This window comes from Mus musculus, chromosome 2 (assembly GCF_000001635.26).
Source record: "Mus musculus strain C57BL/6J chromosome 2, GRCm38.p6 C57BL/6J".
Lineage (NCBI taxonomy): Eukaryota > Metazoa > Chordata > Mammalia > Rodentia > Muridae > Mus > Mus musculus.
In genome coordinates this window covers 41,660,293-41,687,286 of record NC_000068.7, presented here as the reverse complement: position 1 = coordinate 41,687,286, position 26,994 = coordinate 41,660,293, and the positions used below count along the sequence as shown (strand labels likewise).

Below are 26,994 nucleotides of genomic sequence, written 5' to 3'. Positions count from 1 at the left end.
TGCAGTGATGGTTCAATATATGATAATCCATCAAGGTAATACACTACATAAACTCAAACCAAAATAAATAAATAATAAAAAATAAAACAAAAAAAAAATCCACATGATCATGTCATTAGATGCTGAGAAAGTATTCTACAAAATTCAACATCTCTTTGTATTAAAAGTCTTGGAAAGATCAGGAATTCAAGGTCCACCCCTAAATATAGTAAAAGCAATATACAATAAACCAGTAGCCAACATCAAACTAAATGGACAGAAACAAAGCAATCCCACTAAAATCAAGGACTAGACAAGGCTGCCCACTCTCTCCCTATCTATTCAATTCAACTTGAAGTTCTAGGTTCAATTAGACAACAAAAAGAGGTCAAAGAGATAGAAATTGGAAAGGAATAAGTCAAAATATTACTATTTGCAGGTGATATGATAGTATACTTAAGTGACCCCAAAAGGTCTAGCAGAGAAATCCTACAGCTGATAAACAATTTCAGAAAAGTAGTCAGATATAAAATTATATAAAATTAACTCAAACAAATCAGTAACTTTTGTGTACTCAAAGGATAAACAGGTTGAAAAAGAAATTAGGGAAACACCACTCTTCATGATAGTCACAAACAATATAAAATATCTTGGTGTGACCCTAACCAAACAAGTGAGGGATTTGTACAAGAACTTAAAGTCTCTGAAGAAAAAAAATCGAGGAAGACCTCAAAAAAGTGAATGATTTTTCATGTTCATGGATTGGCAGGATTTATATTGTAAAGTGACCTTCTTGCCAAAAACAATCTACAAATTCAATGCAATCCCCATCAAAATTCTAACTCAATTCTTCATAGAGTTATAAAGAGCAATTCTCAAATTCATCTGGAATAACAAAAACGCAATATAGTGAAAACTATTCTCAACAATAATAGAATATCTGGGTGAATCATCATCCCTGACCTCACACATTATTACAGAGCTATAGTGATTAAAACTGCATAGTATTGGTACAATGACAGGCAGGTAGATCATAGAATAGAATTGATGACCCAGAAATGAACCCACACACCTACAGTCACTTATCTTTGACAAAGGAGCTGAAACGACCCAGTGGAAAAAAGACAGCATTTTCAGCAAATGGTGCTAGTTCAACTGTCAGTCAACATGTAAAAGAATGCAAATTGATCCATTATTATCTCCCTGTAAAAAGCTCAAGTTCAAATGGATCAAGGACTTCTACCTAAAACTAGATACACAGAATCTAATAGAACAGTAAGTGGGGAAGTATGTCAAACAAATGGGCACAGGGGATATTTTCCTGAACAGAAGACCAATGGCTTATGCTGTAGGATCAAGAATGGACAAATGGGACCTCATAAAATTGCAAAACTTCTATAAGGCAAAGTCATTGTCAATAGGACAAAATGGCAACCAGCAGACTGGGAAAAGTTCTTTACCAATTCCACATCCGACTGAGGGTTAATATCCAATGTATACAAAGAACTCAAAGAAGTTAGACTCCATAGAACCAAATAACCTTATTTAAAAATGGGGTACATCGATAAACAAAGAATTCTCAAGTGAGGACTACCAAATGGCAGAAATACAAAAGCAGAAAAACAAACAAACAAACACAAACAAGAAAAATTACAGGTGACAGCAGATGCTGGTGGGGACATGGAGAAAGAGGAACATTCCTCCATTGTTGGTGGGATTGCAAGCTGGTACAGCCACTCTGGAAATCAGTTTGGCAATTCCTCAGAAAATTGAGCATAGTACTGCCTGAGTACCCAGCTATACCACTCCTGGAGATATACCCAAAAGATGCTCCAATATGCAACAAGGACACATGCCCCACTATGTTCATAGCAGCCTTATTTATAATAGCCAGAAGCTTAAAAGAACCCAGATGTCCTTCAACAGAGGAATGGATACAGAAGCTGTGGTACATTTACACAATGTAATACTACTCAGCTATTAAAAACAATGACTTCATGAAATTCATAGGCAAATGGATGGAACTTGAATATACCATCTTGAGTGAGGTAACCCAATCACAAAAGAACACACATGGTATTCACTCACTGATAAGTGGATATTATCCCAAAAGTTTTATTTACCCAAAATACAATTACCAGAACTTGAAGCTCAAGAAGAAGGCAGATCAAAGTGTAAATGTTTCAGTGCTTCTTAGAAGGGAGAGCTAAATACTCATATGAGGAAATATGCAGATAAAGTGTGGCGCAGAGACTGATGGAAAGGACATCCAGAGACAGCCCCACCTGGGGACCCATCCCATATGCAGTTGTCAAATCTGGATACTATTGTGGAGGCACGAAAGTGCTTGCTGAAGGGAGCCTGATATGGCTTTCTCCTGAAACTCTGCCAGATTCTGACAAATACAGGAGCAGATGCTTGCAGCCCACCACTGGACTGAGTGCAATGTCCCTGATGCCTCCATTGAGTTGGAGAAGAGACTGAAGGAACTAAGGGTGTTTGAAGCAACAGTGTCAACAAGCCATTCCCCACAAGGTCCAGGGGACTGGACCACCAACAAAGAGTGCACATGGAGGAACTCATGGCTCTAGCTGCATATGTGGCAGAGGATGGCCTTGTTGTACATAAGTGGGAGGAGCCACCCTTGGGAGGAGTTTGATACCCCAGTGTAGGGGAATGCCAGGCTGGAAAGGCAGGAGTGTTTGGGTGGATATGGGGAGTACCCTCATAGAGGCAAGGGGAGGGGGCATCTGATAGGGGGTTCTAGAGGGAAACCTTTCCTGGAAAAGGGATAAAATTTGAAATATAAATAAAGAAAATAACCAATAAAAGAAAAAATACACAATATACATAATAGGAACAGAAAAGTGTGTAGACATTATCTATACTGAGAATTTGCTTGTTTTCTATAAAGTCTCCATATTTTCTACTTTGTTACATAGCTCGTTCTGTAGCGCTGAAACAAGCTGTGTGGCATTTGCAATGAAACTGCTTGTGTGGCTAATGCACCCATATATGTAGATTGGGGATGTATAATTTTTTTAAAATGAATGTCAGTGTTTATGTTTGTGTATATCCTTTATTAAGGATATTATGTATCCCTCTTTTGTGAGTCCACCACGAGTATTGCCAATAAATTACTTAGAATGCTTTAATCCACCAATAAGCAAGGAAAAAGAAATGAGACAATTCATGACACAATTTTAGAAAATAAATGCAAGTGATTGAAATATAACTGAACAGGATTAATATTTTTTGCCTTGCTAAGTTAGTGCAGATGTCATTTAAAATTAAAGTAACCCAGTAAAACTAAATATTTAGAAACTCTGGCCACTTCTGGAAGTGGGGGCAAGAGATGAGATGCATAGTAAAGGAATTGCCTATTGTGAGAAGAACATTGAGTGTAGAGTCCCTGCATCACCTCCACAGCAGGAATGCCTGACCTAGAGGGAAGAAGTTGCCCCAGATCCTGAGGGCTGAAAAGCCTGTACAGATTCTGAACTTGGACGCCAGGCCACAGGAAGCATGCCAAAAGGGTAGACAGCAGCAGAGAATGCTGAGAATTTTTTGCTATTTGAGAAAAATTTAGAGAATTTGTAGAATTATGAAACAATAAATCTTGTAAAAAAAATCTGCACCAAGTAACTAAGAAACAAGTTTCTAAAGCAAGTATAATCATGCTATAATTTTGAATTAACCAACAAAAATTAGTCATAATTATCAAACCACAATATTATTTTGAGTTTCCAAGACAGATGCGTGTGCGTGCACGTGCGTGCGTGTGTGTGTGTGTGTGTGTGTGTGTGGGTGTGGGTGTGTGTGTGTGTGTGTGTGTGTGTGTGTGTGTGTGTAGACTTGACACTCTTAGAACGAGCTCCGTGGAACAGATGTCCTCAAACTTACAGAGATCCCCTTGTCTCTCTCTTCTGCTCAGCAACCATTACCACCTCCCTGATAATAATATTAGCAAAATGGGTACATGTGAATATGTGCATATGTAAAAATAAATAATAATGAAACAATTTCTATGTCATAAAAAGTCAATGTATTACATGTCAATTTTAAAAATAGTAACATTATATAGAGAATAACTAACATTATATAGAGAATTATGAAAACAAGTGCACCCAATTAAATAGTTGAGTACCAACACTTTTCATGTCTTGGGATTCCCAAGATTTATTAGTTTTAGACAGAATTTCTTCAAAAATGGAGAAAATTTGCCAGACATGATGTGTTTTTATTCATTGAGATTAATTTGTAAACATTTGTTCTTTGTATTTTTATGGTTTCCACACTAAAGTTACATAGTGGATATTTTAAAAGAACCAAACTAATTATTCAATATAATAGTGACAGGTAGAGTCTAAGAAGTATAGAAATCTAAAATCTTCAGGAATCTGATGATGTTATCTACTGCTTATAACAAAGTACCTGCCAATTTGTAGCTTTATAAGAGTAAATACCATTACCAAAGTTTTGATGCATTAGAAATTCACGAATATTTATATTTGTGATTGTGTCACAAAGCAACACAAGGGGTTGACATTGAGATGTACAGCAGTCAGATATTCAGTTCTTTATTGGTACCAAGAATCCTAGCTTCTAAGCATGCACCTGTGATTTGGTGAAAGTCACCACATGGCATAGCTGAAATAACAAAACTGGAATTATAAAGTGTCCTTGAATCATCACCAAATCTTACTTGACAGTTTCTGTCAAATTCTGTTCTTCAGTAGCCTTTAATCCCAGCATTCAAAAAACAGACAAAAGGTAGGTCTCTGTGAGTTTGAGGCTAGTCTGTTCTAAATTGGGAGTTCTAGGCTTCTTACTACACACTGAGATACCATTGCAAAAGAAATGCTTGTTCATTAAAGGAAAGTCCCGAGAAGTGGTTCTTATTTAAGAGGATAATTAAGACCTATTGCTTGAATCATTTTTAATCAAATAAATAATCTTGTGTCAAAGAATTTATGGACATTATTTACCAAAATGATCATGACTACCAAGTGTTTATCATATCATTATTCCACTTGCTGATTGCGTTTTAAAATACTCTACTGTAGAAATATCACAAGCAGTCACAATTTTATCAACTAAAGTGTAGTCCTTTAATTCTATCTGGGCCTAAAATGATATCTGAGTAATACTTGCTTCATGTCACAGTATGCAACTCTTAAATATAGATTCTTGATTTATTGCATGAGCATTTCCTAAATCTGATGTTTTATTAATAATAGGATAAAACAGTGAGTGCTTGTAATTTTCTTTATTTTGTTTTCAAGCAAAATTAAATTATGCAATATAAGTGTGTTATGATGATTTTCTACATCTATATAATGTAGTGATCATAGTATTTACCCTCATTTCCTTCTCTTGAGAACAACCACTCTCATAGATGTTACTAATCATTGTATTAGCAAATCTTATAAAGGAAAGCATTTCATTGGGACTGGTGTAGAGTTTCACAGGTTTAAACCATTATTGTCATGGCAGCAAGCATGGCAACACACAGGCAGACATGGTTGTTTGCTTATTAATCATTTCATTCATTTACATCTCAAATGATATCTCCCTTTCCAGTTACCCATTCACAACCCCCAATCCCACATGTCCCCCCTCCCCTTTGCCTCTATGAGGGTTCTCCCTCACCCACCCAACCACCCACTTCGGCCCCACTTCATATGCCCCTACACTGGGGCATCAAACCAAGGAGAAACATTGTAAACAAAGTAGAACAATTAGGAATCCTGGGAAAATAATGGGTGATCAAGTGGAGAAGGTTTTTAAATATGAGACAGAATGGAGTGTAAAGATTTAGAAAAGGTTTTTAATGAATAATTTAAGTGAATTCCTTTCAGGGGAGAGGAATGTTTTCCAAGGTCAGTGACCACACTCCTTCACATGTGCTCTTAAGAACACATGAAAGTTAGTTCGCTGGACCATGGGCAGAGCTCAGTGGTGAAGCTCAAAAAGACACAATTCTTAATCCCACTAATTAGTGTCAACCTCTGATACCTAATACTCAAATATATGAACCTATGGGAGTCACTGTTATTCAAACCACAAGATACATAATGAATACCCATCAAAGATGATACATTATGAAATTTAAGTTTTCCTGCCTGGTGGAAACTATTTCTGAATTATCAATCTATAAGTTAAAATTATTAAGATTAGTGCTTATTATTCAATTTAAAATAATGAATCAACTTTTCTTTCCCAGGAGAATACATTTGCTTTCAGATAAGTCAACTTGGCAATGGTCCACAGGGTCATTGACATGCTATATTAATATCTTTTCATGAGTTTTCTAGTAAAAATTTTCTTTTGTTCTCAATAATTTTAAAAGGGGGGTTGCTCTATCAAACAATGCTGGAGGAATTTTATTAATTTGATACATTAGTCAAAATAGAAGACCATTTGTGGTGCCAACAATGGATATGGAATCTGGAAAGTTCCATAAACCGAATGCTTACAAATGGAATTCCTCCAGGGTATCTGGGTTTGTAAATGCTGGCATGTCCACACAGAGTTTTCACACAACCATTCTTTCACATGCAAACTTCTGGTGACTCTCTCTGTCACCAATTTCTTTCTAAGAAGGCTGAAAGTAATTTTTGATTGGAACCCAATACTAGTAAGCTTATTTTCACTAATTACCTCTTTGAAGACTGTTCCTCCAATTGTAATCAGTTATTGAAATACTGAGTATTAAGGTCAAAAGGAAGGGCAATTTGTGAATTCATCTGGAATTACAAAAAACCTAGGGTAGCAAATCTCTTCTCAACAATAAAAGAACCTCTCGGGGAATCACCATGCCTGACCTAAAGCTATACTACAGAGCAATTGTGATAAAAACTGTATGGTACAGGTACAAGGACAGACAGGCAGACAAAAGGAAAAGAATTGAAGAACCAGAAATGAACCCACACACCTATAGTCACTTGATCTTTGACAAGGCAGCTAAAACCATCCAGTGGAAAAAGATAGGTTTTTCAACAAATGGTGCTGTTGTAGAAGAATTCGAATTGATCCATTCTTATCTCCTTGTAATAAGATCATGTCTAAGTGAGTGGATCAAGGAACTCCACATAAAACCAGAGACACTGAAATTTATAGAGGAGAAAGGGGGGAAAATCCTCAAAGATATGGGCACAGGGGAAAAATTCCTGAACAGAACAGCAATGGCCTGTGCTGTAAGATCGCGAATTGACAAATGTGAACTTATAAAATTGCAAAGCTCTGTAAGGCAAAAGACACTGTCAATAAGACAAAAAGGCCAGCAACAGATTGGGAAAGGATCTTTACCTATCCTAAATCAGATAGGGGACTAATATCCAATATAGATAAAGAACTCAAGAAGATGGTCTCCAGAAAATCTAATAACCCTATTAAAAAATGGGCTACAGAGCTAAACAAAGAATTCTCAATTGAGGAATACCGAATGGCTGAGAAGCACCTGAAAAAATGTTCAACATCCTTAAGCATCAGGAAAATGTAAATGGAAACAACCTCAGACCAGTCAGTGTGCCTAAGATCAAAAATTCAGGAGACAGCAGATGCTGGCAAGGATGTGGAGAAAGAGGGACACTCCTCCATTGTTGGTGGGATTGCTGGGACAACTACTCTGGAAAATAGTCTGGCGGTTCCTCAGAAAATTAGACATAGTACTACAGGACAATCCAGCAATTCCTCTCCTGGACATATATCCAGAAGACTATGTTCATAGCAGCCTTATTTATAATAGCCAGAAGCTGGAAAGAACCCAGATATCCCTCAATAGAGGAATGGATGCAGAAAATGTAGTACATTTATACAAAGGAATACTACTCAGCTATTAAAAAGAATGAATTCATGACATTCTTAGGCAAATGGATGCATCTGGAGGGTATCATCCTGAGTGAGGTAACACAAACACAAAAGAACACACGTGATATGTACTCAGTGATAAGCAGATATTAGCCCAGAAACTTAGAATAACCAAGATACAATTTGCAAAACATATGAAAGTCAAGAAGAAGGAAGTGTGGACCAAAGTGTGGATACTTCGCTCATTCTTAGAATGGGGAACAAAATACCCATGGAAGGAGTTACAGAGACAAAGTTCGATGCTGAGAAGGAATGAAAGACCATCTAGAGACTGCCCCTCCCGGGGATCCATCCCATATACAACACCAAACCCAGACACTATTTCATATGCCAGCAAGATTTTGCTGACAGGACACTCACATAACATGATCTCTTGTGAGGCTATGTTAGTGCCTGGCAAATACAAAAGTGGATGCTCATAGTCATCTATTGGATGGAACAAAGGGCCCCCAAATGAAGGAGCTAGAGAAAGTACCCAAGGAGCTAAAGGGGTCTGCAACCCTATAGGAGGAACAACAATATGACCTAACCAGTACCCCCCAGTACTGTGTCTCTAGTTGCATATGTAGCAGAGGATGGCCTAGTTGGCTATCAATGGGAGGAGAGGCCCTTGTTCTTGTGAAGATCATATGCCCCCGTACAGTACAGTACATGGGAATGCCAGGGCCAAGGCCAGGAAGTAGGTGTGGGCAGGAGGAGGGGATAGGGGCTTTGGGGATAGCACTTGAAATGTAAATGAAGAAAATGTCTAATAAAAATGCCTTTAAAAAAGGTAAAATTTTGGAGAATATATAGTTCAAAACACTGTGTTAAACTTTTAGAAGACTTAAAAATTTAAGTCACATACTCACAATTCAGGTAGTATATAATATAAATTATTATGTCAGAAGAAGTTAAGTGCATCATTTTTATGTGTTGAATTATCACATCATTATCTCTCTTCTTTTGATTTTATATATTATTTAATCTACACTGAATAGACTATTAAATTGCTAATCTTAACAGATAATACATAATTAATAGGATATTGCCAAGATGATGATGTTATGTGTGACTGATGCCCACCAAAGATGATATAGGTGTAAGTTTGAGACTTACTTTTTGTACATGAGGAGAATTATTTGCAATTTAAAAGCATGGTTATAATTTTGTTCATATAAAATTTAAGCTACAAAATGCTTTCTGTAGACATAATTATTTTTCAAATTTGAAAATATTATTAAAACTTACCATGTGTTACATAAAGTAGGTGGCCAACCTGTTCAGCTATTGTCAAATAAATAGAAAAGTTCTTAATAATTTTTGACAGTTAAAAAAATTATAAATTACCAAAATCAGAATCATGTCAAGAAAACAATGAGAACAAATTCTGGCTGCCCTTTAGTTGATGAAAGAACAAATTAGACAAATGCAATAAAACATATAAAATTTTGTTCTGTAAAATGCAACAGACATCTTATTAGATAGTAAGTGGTATCTTTATCTCTAAACAGTTATCATAAAATACTCTAGCGTGTTTTCTTCTGCTTTAGCAAACTAAAATGAATTATGAATATGTTTTTGGAAAATTATCTACCTTCAAATATGTTCAAATCATTTCTGCAATTCTGGAGATAGAGAAATAATTTAGGCTTAATAATGTGTTGCCAAGCTTCTAGAATGATCAGCATAACGGAAGAATTAATTAGGCAAGAAGATAGGAGAGGAAGAGAGGACAGATGAGAAGGGGAAAAGAAGGGAGGTGGTTTCTGGAACTCCTTGAGGTTTGGGAAGCATTTACAAGCTTAACTTTGCCAAAATCTGTCTGCCTACGTACCACCTGTGTACCAGACACAGAGGTGTTGTCTCTGTGGTGTCAGAATGTGAAACTGAGTAAGACAGAGCACAATGGGTCCTGCTACTAACCTGGATCTGCAGACAAAGAATGAAATAGAGTACCAGAAAAAGATTTCACATTTAGAAGGAAGCAAAGCAAATAAGTCATGTCTACCTAGCAACAAAGCAAGAAAGAATGAAGGGTCGTTTGCAGACACCACTGACAAGTGTTGCTCACTGACTTATTTCCTATGGCTTTCTTCATCTTTATTATGCCACTGAGGACCACTTCCCATGGGTTACACATCATATAACAAACTGTGCCATCCCACATCATTATTAATAAAGATATGCTGAATTTAATAGAAAGGAAAGTGGGAAGGTTGGGTTGTAGGTCTTTGGCAGGGTTTCAAACCATGTTTTCTGTTTTGAGACAGTGTCTTTGCTAATTCCATGACATGGCTTGTGTGAATAGCACTGCCATAGGCACTGAGGTGCAGTTACTGCTCTCCTTTACTTACTCATACTTTATTGAGCATATGCTTTGAAATGATAAAGCTTGGTCATGTGGAAGTTTCTCTGTCTCTGTCTGTCTTTATATTCTTGAAGAATTTTCATACTAATTTTGAAAGTATATGGGCTAAGTTTTATCCCTATTAGCAGTGTATATAGAATCGTTTTCTCTGTTTCCTCATCTGGATTTGTTGTTCTATGTTTTCTTAAAGTGAAATGGAATCACTATGCAGTTTTGATTTTCATTTCTCAATACAAATTAACTCTCCATGAAATGAGAATTTTTAAAAATTTAGTAACAAGATGGATCTGAAGGTACATACCTCCAATACCAGAATTTAGGAGGCCAGGAGAATTAGGTCATCAGTACTTTGCCTAAAACAACACCAAAGGAAGGCACAGGGATAGCACACTTCTAAACTATTTGCTTCTGTGATCCTCAATTTAATATCGACTTGGACTTAGAGAACAGAGGATGCTACAATAGTGTTGGAAGGGACAGCTTTCAAGAGTCTCCTTGACCTTTCTTTGAAATAGTTCTTCCTCCCAGCTGGACACAGAACTTCTCTGGTGTGAAGGTCTTATGATCTAATATTAGAAAAGGAAGTTCAGGGAATTTCTTTATAAACAGTATCTATATTGAAAGATGTAGAATGTTTGAGCAGTATTTTAAGGTTGTTTTTTAAACGTTTAAATGAAACAGAATAACACCACTCTCCTATCCAGTTATGAATTACTTCAGAAAGGAAGCTGTATCCTTATGGTTTCTTTTCAGGAAAAAGTGGTGCTACCTCTGTGACTCATTTTTGTGTAATTGGCGGGGGGGAGGGGAGGGGGCAAATGAATGAGCTGGAGAAAGAGATTGTTTTTGAGGCCTTTTTGTGTCTTTTAGTTCAAAGCACAGTATAGTTTGTCCTTTTCTGATTGTTAATATTCCCTGTATCTTTCTATTTACTAACTTGCTTGACTACAGACTATGTTTAATTGCTGAAACTCTATGATTTAAATAAAAATTACACTAAAGACAGAAGGAAGTTCCAGACGTAGAAAAAGAAATTAACCAACTTACAATTACTAAACATTCTGCTAATTAGACACTTTCTTTGAGATCTCACTGCTTCTTTCATTGAAAAGAATCTTTTGGAAATGATGAAGTACTGACAGGTGTGGATTGTGCCATGCGGCAACTCTTTTGTCTAAAATTATAGTTGCATGTACTGAAGCCACCAGCTTTACAGCATAAGGGATGGCTGGATGAATGAGCCTAGCATATACCAGATCTCTAATCAAAGTGTCTGAAATGGCTTTGGAAATGCTGGGTGCTGGACTCAGGCTGATAGAACAATGCAAGCCTACTCTGAATCCCAGAAAAGCCTCCTGTTCCCAATTTCTTTAGACAGAAAATAATTGAGACTTTTTAATATTCTGAGTGCCACACTGACTAAGGAAAAATAAGGTTCCTAGTAGCTTAGGAAATATTTAAATGTTTATTGTTGCATAAAATCTGTATTATGTGAGTCAGACTGTTACTGATGGTTTGCAAATTTGTGTACAGTGACTTGCAATATCTCTTTTATGCTTACCCTTGTAGGACATGGTAGAAATTAAAACAAAATTCCTGCTGTCTTTCTTTTATCTTTCTGGTGATCATCATTGTGTAGTATAATGTGTAGTAATATGACTGTCAGTTTTAGTCTCTTTACTGAGAGAACATCATTCACAGAAGTAGCCAATTCTGAGGAAGAATACTGAAGCAAAATGTAGGAAAATGTCAGATTACACAAGAAGGCTTTTAGTGGGGAAGGTGGAAACACAAAATCTATAGCTCTTACTTCGAATTGAAAAAAGGGAGAGATTATTCTGTAGCAAAATATGAATGTCCATATCCCAGGAACACAAATCCAAATTATCCCAAATACCAGGTTACAATGCACTTATACTTTTGTGGAGTTTTATCATGACAGAACAAATGCCGTTATAATCAGAGCACTTTTCCAATACATTGGTGGAAATAGGCAGTAGCTGGATTGCAGCAAAATGGAGCAATCTCTGCTGTAGGCCACTTATGCTGCTTGATCAGTTTCATAGTTTTGAGTTTATGGATAGTATGGATATGTACATATAAAGACACTTTTCTGCTGGTTATATGGACATTAATCAAATAGAAAATGGGCAATAAATTACTATGTAAAGATTAAGATAACCCAAAATAATTTGACTCTGGACCTGCAATGTGTCAACTCTAACAGTAATTAAAATTCTTACCCGTTACTCATCTTTGTAGAATGTGTAATATAAGTACATTTTTTTCCTGGGAATTTACATCAATATTTTCCATTATAAAACATATGTGACTTTGAGCAACAAAAGAGAGATTCACAATAGAAAAGCACACAAATCTGTTTAAATGACAGAGAAGCCATTAAAGGAACTGAAGATGTGAGTGTTTTTATATTAGATCTATGGGGCAAAGGAAGTCACAGGAAGACATGAGGGGCATATCTGTGCGCTGAAGATAGTAAAGTTCAGCAGTGAGATCCTTCGAGGAGTTTATTCTTTCTTTGGACCCAGATAATTCTTTCCACTGAGAATAGAGTTTGTACTTCCTTTGGTGTCTTTTAAACTGCCTCATATGGTGTGTGTCAGATAGCCCTCTTGTTCTTCAAATGCCTTCAGCATTAAATATCAAATCTGCATAAGTGGCTTTTCTACTTTTATGTTGCCATGATATAATTGATAAAATAGATTAACCTATAGCAACTTGAAAATGAAAGGTTTTTGTTTTTCATTTTTTTGTTGTTGTTGGTTTTTGTTGTTGTTGTTATTTTCTTACTTACAGCTAACAGTTCACCATTGCGAAAAGCCCAGGAGTTTGAAATGGAAAACACAGTCCATCATTGAGTGAACCCAATGCAGAAACTCAAACAGAAGCAGAGATAAGAGCCACAGAAAAGTGCAGCTTCTGGCTTGCTTCTAGAGTCATGTTTAGCTTCACTTCCTATACAGCTCCAACTGCTTAGGAATGGTAACATCACAGAGTGCCTAAAGCAATTAGGAATCAAGAAAATGAATCACAGACATGCCAATAGGCCAATCTGAGGGGTCATTTTTCCCAGGTATATTAAGTTGACAACCATGATTGGCCACAGTAGTGCCATATCCATTGAGTCACACCACGCCAAGTAGTCGATTGAGCACAGATACATATGAAGTCTAAGGAAGGGAATATTGAAAAATCTACAGGCTCCTTCTTAGCCTATTGCTTTACTTTCCACAGTTTTAAGTCACTGTGGCCAACATGAATCAAATGAGTACCACATGATATTTTCACAGATACAGAAATTGAGAATATTCTCCTATGTCTAATTATACATGTTACTGCTATTATTTTGCATTATTGACAATTGTTAATTTACTTACTTGTTTGGTATATAGATAAATTGCCATTTACCATCGAAGAGTATAATATACACAGACAAATAAAATATTCATGGGATTTGGTTCTGTGATATTAGCAAACTATCACTGGGGTCTTGGAATGCTTCCTAAAATATATGTAGGAGGGCAGGCAGTAATCTGAAAGAGTTAAAAGCATGGAAACCTAGACTAAAGATGAATCCAAGTTTTATTTATGGTATTATTGAAGGAGCCAAAGCAGTACTAGTGGTCTAGAAGCAGGGGAAGAACTTTGTACCTATAAGTACTTTTCATTATATTGGGATTTTAGGAATGGGTAGGGTCAGGAGGATATAAAAGGGTCTCATGTACCTAAGATAGCCTTACCTTGCTATACAGCTGAGAATGTTCTTAACCTTCTCATCTTCCTGCCCCTACACATCCAGTGCTATTATTACAGACATGCATAATCATCCCTGGATTATGTTATGCTGCCTGCATATTGAACCCAAAACCTTTTTCCGGAAAGACAGCCATTCTACAAACTGAGAAAAATCTCCAGATCATTTTTAATTCAATTAATTTTTGAATATTTAAAAAATATTAACAAGAGAATTGTAGGATAGATGTAAGAATTTAATATCTCATATGTATAAGGTATCGCTGTGATGATTTTTCCTATAACTATAAATTGCACACTACAGATTAATACTCCTATATAAAACTTTATTACAAACTACAGTATAAGTCTGATGAAAGTATAAAGTAGAAAATATTCAACTAAAACACATGTGCCTTAATGTGGCTGATCTGTCCATTGTATCTGTTAGCAGTCAGTATTATTTGTGTTTGAAACAAAATTAATTAAAATGCAATGCATTGATGTTTCATTATACCAGATACAAAAGCTAAATTTTAGTAAGGATGATGACTACCTCATTAGACAGTACAGATATGAAATAATTTCCTCCTCCTTGTATAACATGGTATTAGAATATAAGGAAAAAATAATCCTAAATTAAACCTTATTCTTTTCTTTTCGTTTGTGTGTGTGTGTGTGTGTGTGTGTGTGTGTGTGTGTGTGTGTGTGTTTAAGTATGCCATTGAAGGAATCTGTCACTTCTCCTTAGTTTTATTTTAAAATGCCAGGTCTTTCAGTGGGACACTGCGGGTGGGGGTGCGCAGCCAGAGCTGGCTAGGGGGTTCCCCTCTCTGTAGTGATGCCAGGGGCCTTCTAGTTCTCAGGCTCTTGTGCACCCAGGCACTGCTGGATGCCACCAAAGAGCTGAGAATGGAGTGTGGGGCTGGCGGGCTGAAGCTAGCCCAGGGGATGAGGGAAAAATGTGGGGAGAGCTGCAGCTGGGTCCCCTCAGGGAGGACAGAGTCCTTGGCTTCCTCAGCGGTTGGCTTGGCTTGGCTTGGTGGAGACTGTGTCTGGGAGTGCTGAGAGGCCTTCTGCAGGAGATTAGACAGACAGACAGCTCTTTAGGTTAAGGCCTGTTCCATTGCTCCCCATAGCGGATCCTGGAGAAAAGAGGCAGTGTACGGTTTTAAGACATTTATTGTCATGGCAGAAAGTAGATGAATAAAACCATACCCCACTTTCTCAGGTGAGCCCAAGACTAAATACCTTTGCAGGGAGGAGTGTCTGGGAAGGGAAGCTTAATTGGCTAAGCCTTCAGGCTTTTATGTACCTCATTAAAATGGAGCTCTGTCTTGAGGCTATGTGACCTGTGGTCCAGTCCTCTACCTATGGAGGGGCTTGGGGTGTTGCCCTTATGTAACTGAAGGACACAAATCTATGGAGGGCTGTGGCCTCCTGTCAGGAGCCTAGTGTCTGGGAGCATGGCAAAACACCTGCCTTTCCTCAGGGTCACCAAGAACCAGGCTGCCTTTCACAGCCCTATCCCTTTTCTTTAGGCAATGATATCATAAAGATTTTTAATTATAATTTTTACATATTTTCTATTCTACTTTAGTTTGTATTATTTGAGAATTATACATATGCATATAACGTGTTTTGATCAAACCCATTCCCTTTCCTCTACCCCCTGATTTATCCACTACATCTCCTTCCTATCTGTCTCTGATGTAGTATGTTTTTCAACCTTATGAGTCTGCTCATGTCTGCTTGTATGCTCATGTGTGTGGTACCATCTCCTGGAGCATACACATCCCTAATGAAACTGATTTGTCTTACAAAGGAGATATATGTTTCCAATATCCCCATAGATTAGGAAGGGTCTTCATTAGTGGCTGCCCCATCTATACTGGAATCTGGGCTGCATTGATCTTGTATAGTTTCTCTGAATTCATTGCCCAAAATCCAGGTCATGCATCGCAAGAATTAGTTAGCTGCCTGAATCTTAAAAATCACTCTGTCATCCTCTGCAATGATTCCTGAACAATTTTAGATCAGAACACTGCATAAACTCTTATCCTCTGTACCTTTGATAACTTTGCCTCTCTATGTTAATCATGATTATATTAACCAGGGTTCTCTAGAGTCAAACAATGAATATATATGTGAAAGAAACAACTTGAATTTTAAGCTGTCTTCTGTATTGACTTTGTCAGACTTGTGTATTCTTGCTATAATGTGAGGTTTATTCCTGTGACTGAGTTATTCTGCATATGTGTTTTTTCAGATGTGGAACAAATGGCATTTGACTGGCTTACCAGAAATATCTACTTCGTGGACCATGTCAGTGACCGGATCTTTGTTTGTAATTTCAATGGCTCTGTGTGTGTCACTCTGATTGAATCGGAGCTTCACAATCCTAAGGCCATAGCAGCAGATCCCATCGCAGGGTAAGAACATTACCTTCAGCGTGCCTGCTCTGAAAATATTCTTATTAAAAAGGAATCAAAGTGTAAAATAAAATTTTGTTAGAAAATAAGTCTTTAATATTATTAAAAAAGAAGTGTTGACCAGCATTGCAGGAAAAGAAAGGGACTCTATATGAAGTAATACCACAGATCTAGCTTAATATACCAACAACCTTATCTTTACCCAAAATTGCTTGTGATCTCCAAAGAACCTCAATGTAGTAGTATTAGGTTAAAGATAGAGAATTTTTGAATATTTACAAGGAACCTTGCAGTTAGCAAATTTCATCAAGGCTCCTTGAAAGACAAAATATTTATTAACTTGAATCACCATAGCATTTAAGATTTATAAACAAAATACAATATATTTTCGAGAGTATTCCAACATTATCTTTGTTAGTTTAGATTATTTTAAAGCAAATATTAATATTTATACCTAATAATATTATATTAGTGAAATCAGCAGAATCCATTTATATATTTTAGATTTTTAATTCGTGATTCAGTTCATCGATTTAAAAACAGCCCTTAAAAGACATTCTTTTTAATAATAAAATCATTAATCATTTAGAAATATTTTACTGCTTGTTAAAATATGATCACAAATGTTTAAATTCCTATGTACTTTGTTTATATATTGGGAAAGTCTATGTAGACACAATTCCCAAAATTCGCAAACATGTCAGGACAATAGAAAGGGATTAACAAAGAGGCACAGGCAGTTCCCAGCTTCACCTCTTCCCCAGTGTGAGCAGAGGCTACTGTGGGATCAATGGCACACAGTGCTGCTTTAGTTGAAAGGACTGTTGGTGCTGAATATGTAAATTGTAGCAGATTGGAAAGCTGGAATTTTCTTCCTCCTGTCATTTCCATAGTCCTCAGGCAGTGCGGCTGAAATGTCTTATGGAACTTATTCTAAACTGCCATAAGCCTCCGTTCAATAAAGGGGAAAATATTTACTGAAGAAGCAGCTGTCATCCATATGTGGACTTTTGTCACTCTTTACTTAAAGTCTGATTGAATATTAAGATGCATCATCACAATGGTTCTGATTTTGACAAGAACAGCTTGCACGTAAGAACTTCGCTGGGAAGCCTGTGTAACATAATTCTTGAATGAGGCACTATTTGTGTTTGCAGCAGATGGTTACTTGACTACAACGATGCTTCAAAAGGCATTAGTAAAAGAAGTTGTATTTAAACTGATTTGTTTGGGTGGTTGGATACGGGTAGTAAGAGAGAACTAAGATTTGCAAGCATGCTCTCAGCATTCTTTTGGCATCCGTTTTAGAAATGTGGGTGCTTGCAAGTTTTTCTCAGATGGTGCTAACTGAATCTCAAATTGACCTTCAGATAGCCTTGTCCACTTTATATGTCTAAATGCTTAGAGGTGAAGCTCTCACCTGCTTCCTTTCTCCTTACCACATTCTTTGCCTTTCATAAAAACACAGAACATGTGACTCTTTCTTTTCAATAAAGCTGCCAACTGAAATGTAGCATAATATGAATGTCATCTCTCATCCTTAGCAACAGCATACTTTATGTTTTCAGTCAACTTATTTCTCCCTGTCATTACAAGAAAGAGCCATATTTTGTCATTTTGTCAACAGAATTAGATGGAGAAAGCCCCATACTGTTTGCACACATTCTCTGATGGGTTTCTTGGGGCCTAGTAACTGCTTAAATGTAATTTTTCTGTGGGCCATTTGTCACAATAGGGGGTCTGTTTTTTTTTGGTTTTTTTGTTTTGTTTTGTTTTGTTTTTTGTATGATCTGACTCTCACTCAGTTTTTCAGTCATGATCACAGATATCAAAGCAAGAACTGCTCTGCTACTGTGTGAGTAGATGCAGTTTGCAGCTGAATACTTCAACTCAGCTCTGCTTGTGTGTAAATAGCCTTCTGGATGAAAGTACAATGAAGCTTGGGGAGAAAGGAAAATGTCCACAGTAGGACTTGCTTTGGAGAGAATATTTATATGTAAGCTATAAGTAGAGAAATATTATGCTATATATGCATATATATATATATGTATATATATATATATATATATATATATATATATATATATATATATAACATTTTCCTTATTTCTAATTGTTGGGGGAAATATTCCTTTCCCTCAGAATGTTCTAATTGTTCAGAGATAGCAGAATATCAGAGTATATAAGTAATTTGACCAGACTCTCATCTCCTTACCTGAAGAGGTGGAACACAGTCAGAATATCCTTATGTCCCAAAGACCATGTAGAAGAAACACCATTTTTTGGAAGTGTCTGTAACTTGACTCTTCTCCCCTCTTTTTGATTTGTACCTCACAGTCATTCCAAAATTTGCAGCATTATCTTTCAAATTTTAGTCTCTGTTGGTTTTAGTTCTTTCAGGTTTGGAAGACTAATGTTAGATGGACTCCCATGCCTGGAGCCAATCACAACAAATGTGCCCAAAAGATGTTTTTAATGATGTTTGTATGCTGTCTGATTTTTAATTACTCATTTGAACTTACTATTTCAGGATATTTTTCAGAGATATTTTTCAAGGCTTTCCTTTTCTTTTCAAAATTTCAGCAATATTTTCTTGCAGTGACTCATTGAAAAATACCTATTGCTGAGGAACCATTAGAGTTGAAACGTGGCACAGAAGTCATGCAACCGACATTAAAATTAGTCAGTCTTTCAGGTGGCCACTCGAATTCTGCTTGTCTAATGCTTCAGAACTACATATCACCCCATCATAGACCACATTTCATTTCCATCAGACTCTTTCTGCTGAACGGTCTCCTCAACGGCTTCATTTCTTAAAGACTACATTTATTTATGATGCTATATTGATGAACAAGAAACAAATAGGAAAAATAATATATCTTCTAGGAATTAAAACGAAATGAGTCGAGGGCATTGTAGCAGAAAGGCAGAGCAGCTAGCTATAGATATAGGAACAGAGAGAAGGGAGTATTTCTCATAGCTATAGATATGAGCATGAAGGGGGGGGGGAATATTTCCTCATGCACTGCTATATTCATAAGTACTTTTATTTTAAGTTTTATTAAGCAATAAATCTTACATAGGATACAAAGAGTTTGATAATTTCTTTCTAGACTGGGTTGTATATAAAAATAATTGTTTCACATTTTTCTTCTTTCATTGGGAACAATTTCTTATACGATATATTCTAATCATGCCGCCACAACAACTCTCAGATCTTCTGCCCTCTCCATAGCTTCAACTCCAAAGCCTCTTTCCTTCCCTCCCTTGCTCCTTCCCTCCTTCTCTCCCTCTCTCTTCCCTCCCTCCCCCCTCCTTCTCTCCTTCTCAAACAGGCAATCAAAAACTCATTAAGAAATATTAAGAAGAGAAAAACACACAACAGTGCTGGTTATTTTCAACATAACAACATCAGAGACATCAAACTGAAAAACCTAACCAAAAATAAATAAATAAATAAATAAATACATAAAAAACAAAATCTGGCAACTTGTGAATTTTATGTTACATTTAAGGATACGTCTATCGTGCATTAGTGGAATAGGGCGGAAGAGTTTGATGGGAATGAACTGGGCAGGGGCAAGGCCTGGTTCTTCAGAATCTGTTTCTTCAACAATGGTAGGACAAAGATAACTGAGAATATCAGGAGTTTGTGGTTTTAATTTTCCTCATTTTTTTCATTGTTATTTGCTTTTTTGTTTCTTTGTTGTTGTTGTTGTTGTTGTTGTTGTTGTTGTTGTTGTTTATTCTGCTACCTTGTTGGATAAATCTAATCACCTTCTTTTTGGCAAGTGGGTTCATGGAGAAAAGTAACTATACATCAGTATTACCCACCTTCGGCAAGACTGCTTTGGACTCTGACATTCTGAGATTTAAATTGTTTTCTGAAATCGCTGACTGAATGCATAACATCCCAAGAAAGTGAAAGTGTGTGAGTGTGTGTGTGTGTGTGTGTGTGTGTGTGTGTGTGTGTGATTCTGCATACTAATTCTGGATAAGCTTAGAGTTCAGAAGTTCAGACTGGCGGGAGAAGACAACTCTCCGTAAGCACTGTGAAAATGATTGTTAGTGTTAATGCTGAGCTTATATTCTAACCACTGATTCTGATGTTCATCTTCCTGCAAATAAGCACAGACACTAGCAACTTCCTAATTAGCAGCTCTGAGAATTCTCTCTTGCTACCTGAGGTGTCTTGAGCAAAAACAACCATCAGTCTAAAAGCTGGTGCACCTGCAGACTCTGCCTGTGCCAGCACCTTGAACACTCCATGGTAGCTTTGAAACAGCTAGGCAAAGACTGCAGCTGATTGCACTGGTTCTTGAAGGGACAGCACTGGCCAGGCCTGTTTGACAGTTTCTTTGACAGTTTTTGTAGCCCCAAGCCTTGATAAATTGCTTCCTTCTGGGCCATGGGAGAAGCACTACCCATTGAATCCCTGAAACTACCCTTGATACCATTTCCCTTTGTACTGGCACTACTATAAATGATTCAAGGCCAAACCACCAATTATGTCAAATCACGCATCTGTGTAGCTGCAGTGAGCTAAACGAATGACTTTGACTGATCTGCAGTCTTTCTTAACACTGTAGAAGCAGACTACTTGTCTCAGTACAGAAGTCTTTTGGGAGAAGCTCTGTGCTAATTCCTTCATTGTTTTTCTGTGACATTCTCAGTAGTATGTGTTCTTGTGGACACATGAAGAAGCTGCAGAGACAACAGAAGAATGGAAAAACAACAGGGAGGAACATGGACATGGCTGGCAGCCAACAATCTAAATATTGACCTGGTGCCCAGATGATAGGCAAAGCTTTTGCTTGAGATTTGATAGCTGAAGTTTACTCTGGAGGCTCAGTGAACCTGGGAATGCAGGTGCTAGGTGCTTAACTTGGCAGCTGCAGATCAGGCCTTGAGGTAGGACAGGAAATATGACACCTCCAGAAACCCATACCCTGGAGCTTGATCCATCATGATTATACTGGTGAAGGAGCAGAGAATGATCAGTGCTGCTTTAGAGCTGAAGAACTGGCAATTGTGATCCACCCTCCAGGGCTGAACCTAGAACATCACAATACACTATTGGCCTGCATCCCATTCACCAGCTATGATCTTCCTCACAGGTGAATACATTCATGCCTGAGCTATCCTGGTAACCCTGGAATGACTCAGTAGGTGCTGCCTTCTCTGTATTGTCCTAACAGAAACAGGTTTGGAGTCTTGGCAGCCATGGCTGACCTTTGATTAGGAGTCACATAGAAAGCAGCATGGGCAGGAAGAAGACTGAGGGCAAATATGGAAACATGAGAGAGAACCTTCATAAAAGGAGCCAAAGAAGAAAATCCATAGGCTTTTAGCTACCTGGTTCCAGAAGCTATCAAATCCCCAGAGACAAAGATCTTAGACCCAGGCTAAGATTACTAACAATCCTGAGAACTGATGCCCACTGCTAGAGACTTGATGAACTTATCATTATTGGTCATTGAGAATAGAGTCCCTAGACAATGGAAGATGTGAACCCATAATATAATTTTGTACACAATTTCATCATCAGTGTTGTGAAGGTTTAACTACTTTACAAGTCTACTTCGCTTCCTTGTCCTTTCTTTAAATGGTGGCTGATACTGCTTTAGCATGCATATGTATATATATATACATACATACATATATATACATATATATATATACATACAACTGAAGATGCAGTGTTTCTGTTACAGTGTGATGAGCTTGGAGACATGCTAGTGATTTAGGGTAATTCTCCTGACCCACACCGTTGGCTGAAAACATAATCCCAGGTGATGTAACTGCCCTGTTTATTATATAACATCATCCACTAAAATATGATCATTTAAAAAGTCTCTTAAAACCTATATACTCTGTGGGAAGCCGCCCCCACATTCGCCGTTACAAGATGGCGCTGACAGCTGTGTTCTAAGTGGTAAACAAATAATCTGCGCATGTGCCAAGGGTAGTTCTCCACCCCATGTGCTCTGCCTTCCCCGTGACGACAACTCGGCCATGGACTGCAGCCAATCAGGGAGTGATACGTCCTAGGCGAAGGATAACTCTCCTTAATAGGGATGGGGTTTCGCTTTCGCTTTTGGGGGGGGGGGGGTTACACTCTTGCTCCTGAAGATGTAAGCAATAAAGTTTTGCCGCAGAAGATTCTGGTTTGCTGCGTCTTTCCTGGCCGGTCGTGAACGCGTGTAAGAATACTCAAACAATAAACAATGGACCCAGCCGGCTCTATGTATGTATGTATGTATGTATGTATGTATGTGAGTGTGTGTTCATACATTTATATCTGTATGTAACAATAATAAGCAAAGAAAAGAAAAGCTATCAACTTGAGAGTGAGGAGGACCTGCGAAGGGTTTGAGAAGAATGAGAGAAAGTGACATAATTCTAGTCAATGAAAACATAAAAAAAATAAAAATGACTTTGTGGAAGACTTAAAAAAATCCCCATTTCCCCTTGCTACGTTGTTATCGATTCTTTCTTTATTGTTTAAGTTTTGAAGGTCTGCTAAACTTGTCTCTAAATTATTAGGTTCTCAATTCTATTTCAATTAACCTTATTCAGTATTTGCTTAGCCTCCCAAGAATGCCTCTGAATTCCCAGCCAAAGTAATGATGGCATCCAGAAAGGAGGAGTGTCAGGAAATAACAGTAATAGCTTAAATTAAAAAATGGAGGGGGGTGTTGTTGTTGTTTTGTTGTTATTGTTTTGCCTTGTTTTGTTTCATTGGTTTGGTTTGGTTTTTGTTTGTTTTTGTTTTTGTTTTTTAACCTTAAAGTTGTAGTTCTCAGGCAGCCTCAGGGTTAGTGACTTAAGTACTTACTTCAAAGTGTTCTGCATCTAGGTTCCTCACAACAGGCTCTGAGATGGACCAAATTCTTCTCACACTAATGCTTGTCTGGCTGTGATACATTATGCTTGTTCCTTGAGTATAGAAAGAGTCACAGATCTGATTTTCCCTTTTTGTCTTGGTTTGAATTGATATGTCTCTCCACCTAGATGGGTTTGTTGTACCTTGCCTTTAGCAGATGGAGGCCAGCTACATGGAAATGAACAGGGGCCAGGCAAGGATGGCATGCCACATGGTGTAAAAGCTAAACTCTGCTGTTCAAACTGCCATTTTATGTTTTTTTGTTTGTTTGTTTGTTTTTTTCACATGTGCCCTCAGGAATTGAGCAGTCTTCTTTTACCAAGCTCAGCATATTTGAAAAGTGAAAAAGTATTATTTTGTTTTAATTCTTTATTTCTTCTTAATCAGAGTGATATAATTATTTTCTTTGGAATATTATTTTGTATATTTTAGATTTATGTATGCCTTTAGTATGTTATGTGACACTGAGACACTGGGTGGTATCATAGTGATAGCATATTTATTATCCCAATTTTTTAAAAACCTTTTATGAAAATTATGGTAGTTTTTACTTGATTGATGCTAGGGAACCTGAATTTCCAAATACTGGATAATGGTAAATACATTTCTGTTTCACTTATAAAACGATTGTCAAGTGGCCTGAAAGCTTTTTCACTCTTTGCCATGAAATAGATTGCATTCTAAAAGTCTTTGTTAATAATAGAGAAGGATTGTTTATGGTTTCAAATACTTTAAGATATACTTGTTTCCCACTGGGAGTTCTGTAAAGCAGAAATTGGATAGAAGGTAAGCAGGCTTGCTCTTGCAGTATATGAGTGAGTTCCCATAGTGCTAAGGTATGATGAAAGAGTCAAGACAAGTTACACAGCATGCTTGTAACATTAGTAGTACAAAAAATTGTGCATGACATATCAGATATTAGGAGAACATTGAGAAATATTCTCCTCAAAATTTTGAAGCATGTAAAAGTACTAGGCACTCTTTTTTTTTTTCTTGCTTGCTTTTTAAATTCTTCGTGTCAACAATGGTTTAGGTAATAAAATGAAATAAAATAAAATAAAATAAAATAAAATAAAATAAAAATCTCAAAACCCAAGCAAATTTTAATTTATGAAATAACATGGGGAAAAGACAAAAATTAAAAGAAAGCAATAACTCTCTGACACCATTCTGCCTGCACATTAGAGCATTTTAATATACAAAATCAACTTACAGTTTTGTCGGGCTATATAATTTACTCAGTTATAAAAGAAGTGATAAGCAGCTCTAAGCTTTTATTCTGAGCTATGTTTTGTGCTGCTGGACTGCTGAAACTTGCAGACTATTGAACCAAACCTACTTTCCCTTGAGCCATACTCTTAATAGTTCCACTATGGAGAAATTGCCTCACTTTAGGGTAAAAGCTAGAGTTGGAAATGTAGTTTTAACTCAGAGTTATTTTGCCATGTAAGAACAGTCAAACATTGGTGTTAGTTAAAACATTACTTTTATTAATGAAATAGGTGTCTTTGTATGCAAGTGAAAATTTAAAAATTATACTTACATTAAATAGTAACTATATCAAAAAATAGATCTGGAAGCAACTTAATGCTTTCAAAAAAAAGCAAAGCTAACATTTTTCTGTCATTGTCAGCTGCTTTTATGAGTTCAGTTAAGACCCCATCTTAATAATCTAACACAATGACAACAGAACATCTAAATTGAGTTGGTATTTGGTTCAAATATTTGTGAATGAAAATATTTGTAGTTTTATCTCAAAATTATTTGTTGTATACATAAGAATTAACTAACTTATTCATCTGGTTATTTAAAATAAGTTATATTTCAGAGTATCCATTAAGTTTTCTATGCCTGAGAGAATCATGGGTCCCTAGCATTCTCCTAAGCAGTAACTTGATCCTTACAGCACAATTCACAGAAAGGAGTACATCAGTTTATACTAAATACTTGCTCATCAGAATCTTACCTCCTGGCTCCCAGATGTGCCTAGGTATATCTTCCCATAAGTTGAATATACTCCAGTTAGTCCAAAATACCAGACCTCCAGCTGATATGCAGTCTTTGTTACACTTGTTTCTGTTTGATTTTTCACATAGTAATCTGTGAGTCAAATGACAGTGTATCTGAAACCACTACTGCCTTCTGCTCTGCATCAAATAACTAACTGAAAATTTAACAAAATACTGTCCTGTAGAATATAAAAGATAGGCAGACACAATGGTTATTGGTCAGGCCATGTCCTTGACCAACTGGTTGGACAAGACTAAGGAAAATGAGGTATACATATACTTCTCAGGAAGCTGCAGAGTCACCAATCACTGGTTGTGTTCACAACTGTTCACATTTTCCCTTGTCCCAATCTCTCCTATGCCTAGCCTCCTATGTGATGTTCTTTATATTTTGTGATGAGCTATATCCCCTTGATGAATGGGAGCAGGGTTCTCCTCCTGAGCTCTAGATAAGTCATACATTTTCTTTGTTTGTCATTTCAACTTTACATGTTTAGGTAAATGAAGATTTTATAACCAAGGCTTGTGGACTCATCAGAATTTGTTTGTATATCTGAAGGTGGAATCAATTTCTACTGAAGCGTACAACCCTTGGTGACAGTGAAAATGGGGATTTATAAATAGATATCTGAATCCAGGGAATTTTCTATTAGAAGAAAATAATTGAAAAAATAAAGCTCAGACTACTTCCGAAAAAATAGAAGAGAAATGTATGGAACTGATATCATGAGACCGTGTCCTGTGGAATGTGAAGGGCTTGAGATTAAATTGCATTCTTTCTGATGGATATGTTGATGCTTTTTTATAGGAGGCCTGCAGGTGCTAGATAAGTATGGCAATAGCAATGATGATGATGAAGACAAAGATGGTAGCGGTAACTGCATCAATAACGGTGGCAAAGGTGATATTCACCTCAACAAAACTATTATAGAAACTGAGTGGATGACAGCCTTGCCTGTTTTAGCATACAAAAATCTAAAGAAAAGCCTCTAGTTTATTCCACAGGAATTGATACTTCAGAGCTTAATAGTGGTGTCCTAATCTTGAACATAGAACCTTTAAAAGTTGAAGATAAGTAAAATTATAGATACAATGAGGGACAACTTGATGTAAAGTGTGTCTTATTTAGAACATCTTATTCCTAAAAATGCTCATACTCTGCAAAGATAAGCTGTCCCAAAACAAACAGACTGGCAACATATAAATTCAAAGATGTCCCGCATAGAAAACTGTTAACACATGCCTGAGTTTTATACTATTATTTAAAAAAATACTAGTTTATTTTATTTATAATTTGATTTAATAGTACATGGTTTAAGGAATAAGTTTAATTTTATTTCACTAAAACTAATTAAGATAAGTAACTGCATATCAATAGATTATACAATTATTTTATAATTAAAGGAAAGTGAAGAAATGACATAAAATAGTTTACCAGCAACATTAAAAGCTTTTAGAAAAGTCCCTTGTTCTAAACTCTTATAATTCACAGTTCTTTGATGACATATCTGGGTAGAGGCATTTTCCAGGAGGTAACCAAATTACATTTGAATTAAGAACATTATATCATCCATCAGTCAGCAGAGTGTTGTTAGTGTTTGTATTGTAACACAACACCCTATGAGGCCTCTCCTACCTCTTTCTTTGCTAAGTCAATATTGAGTGCTTTTCATGAATTATATGGTGATCTGATGTGTGCTTTGTAAACTATTT

At 36.7% G+C, this 26,994-nt stretch overlaps 1 protein-coding gene across 10 annotated transcripts in view; it reads left to right on the top strand.

Annotated features, from left to right (window-relative positions):
* Lrp1b (low density lipoprotein-related protein 1B) overlaps positions 1 to 26,994 on the top strand; it is a 2,058,309-nt gene that overhangs the window by 966,312 nt on the left and 1,065,003 nt on the right. For all 10 annotated transcript variants that reach the window (XR_374143.4, XR_374144.4, XM_006498463.4 and 7 more), the window contains exon 7: positions 16,224 to 16,386. Coding sequence is in view for 8 of the 10 variants with exons in the window: in XM_006498463.4 (XP_006498526.1) it covers positions 16,224 to 16,386 (163 nt within the window). In the remaining 2 variants the exon portion in view is untranslated. The remainder of the gene's footprint in view (positions 1 to 16,223; positions 16,387 to 26,994) is intronic.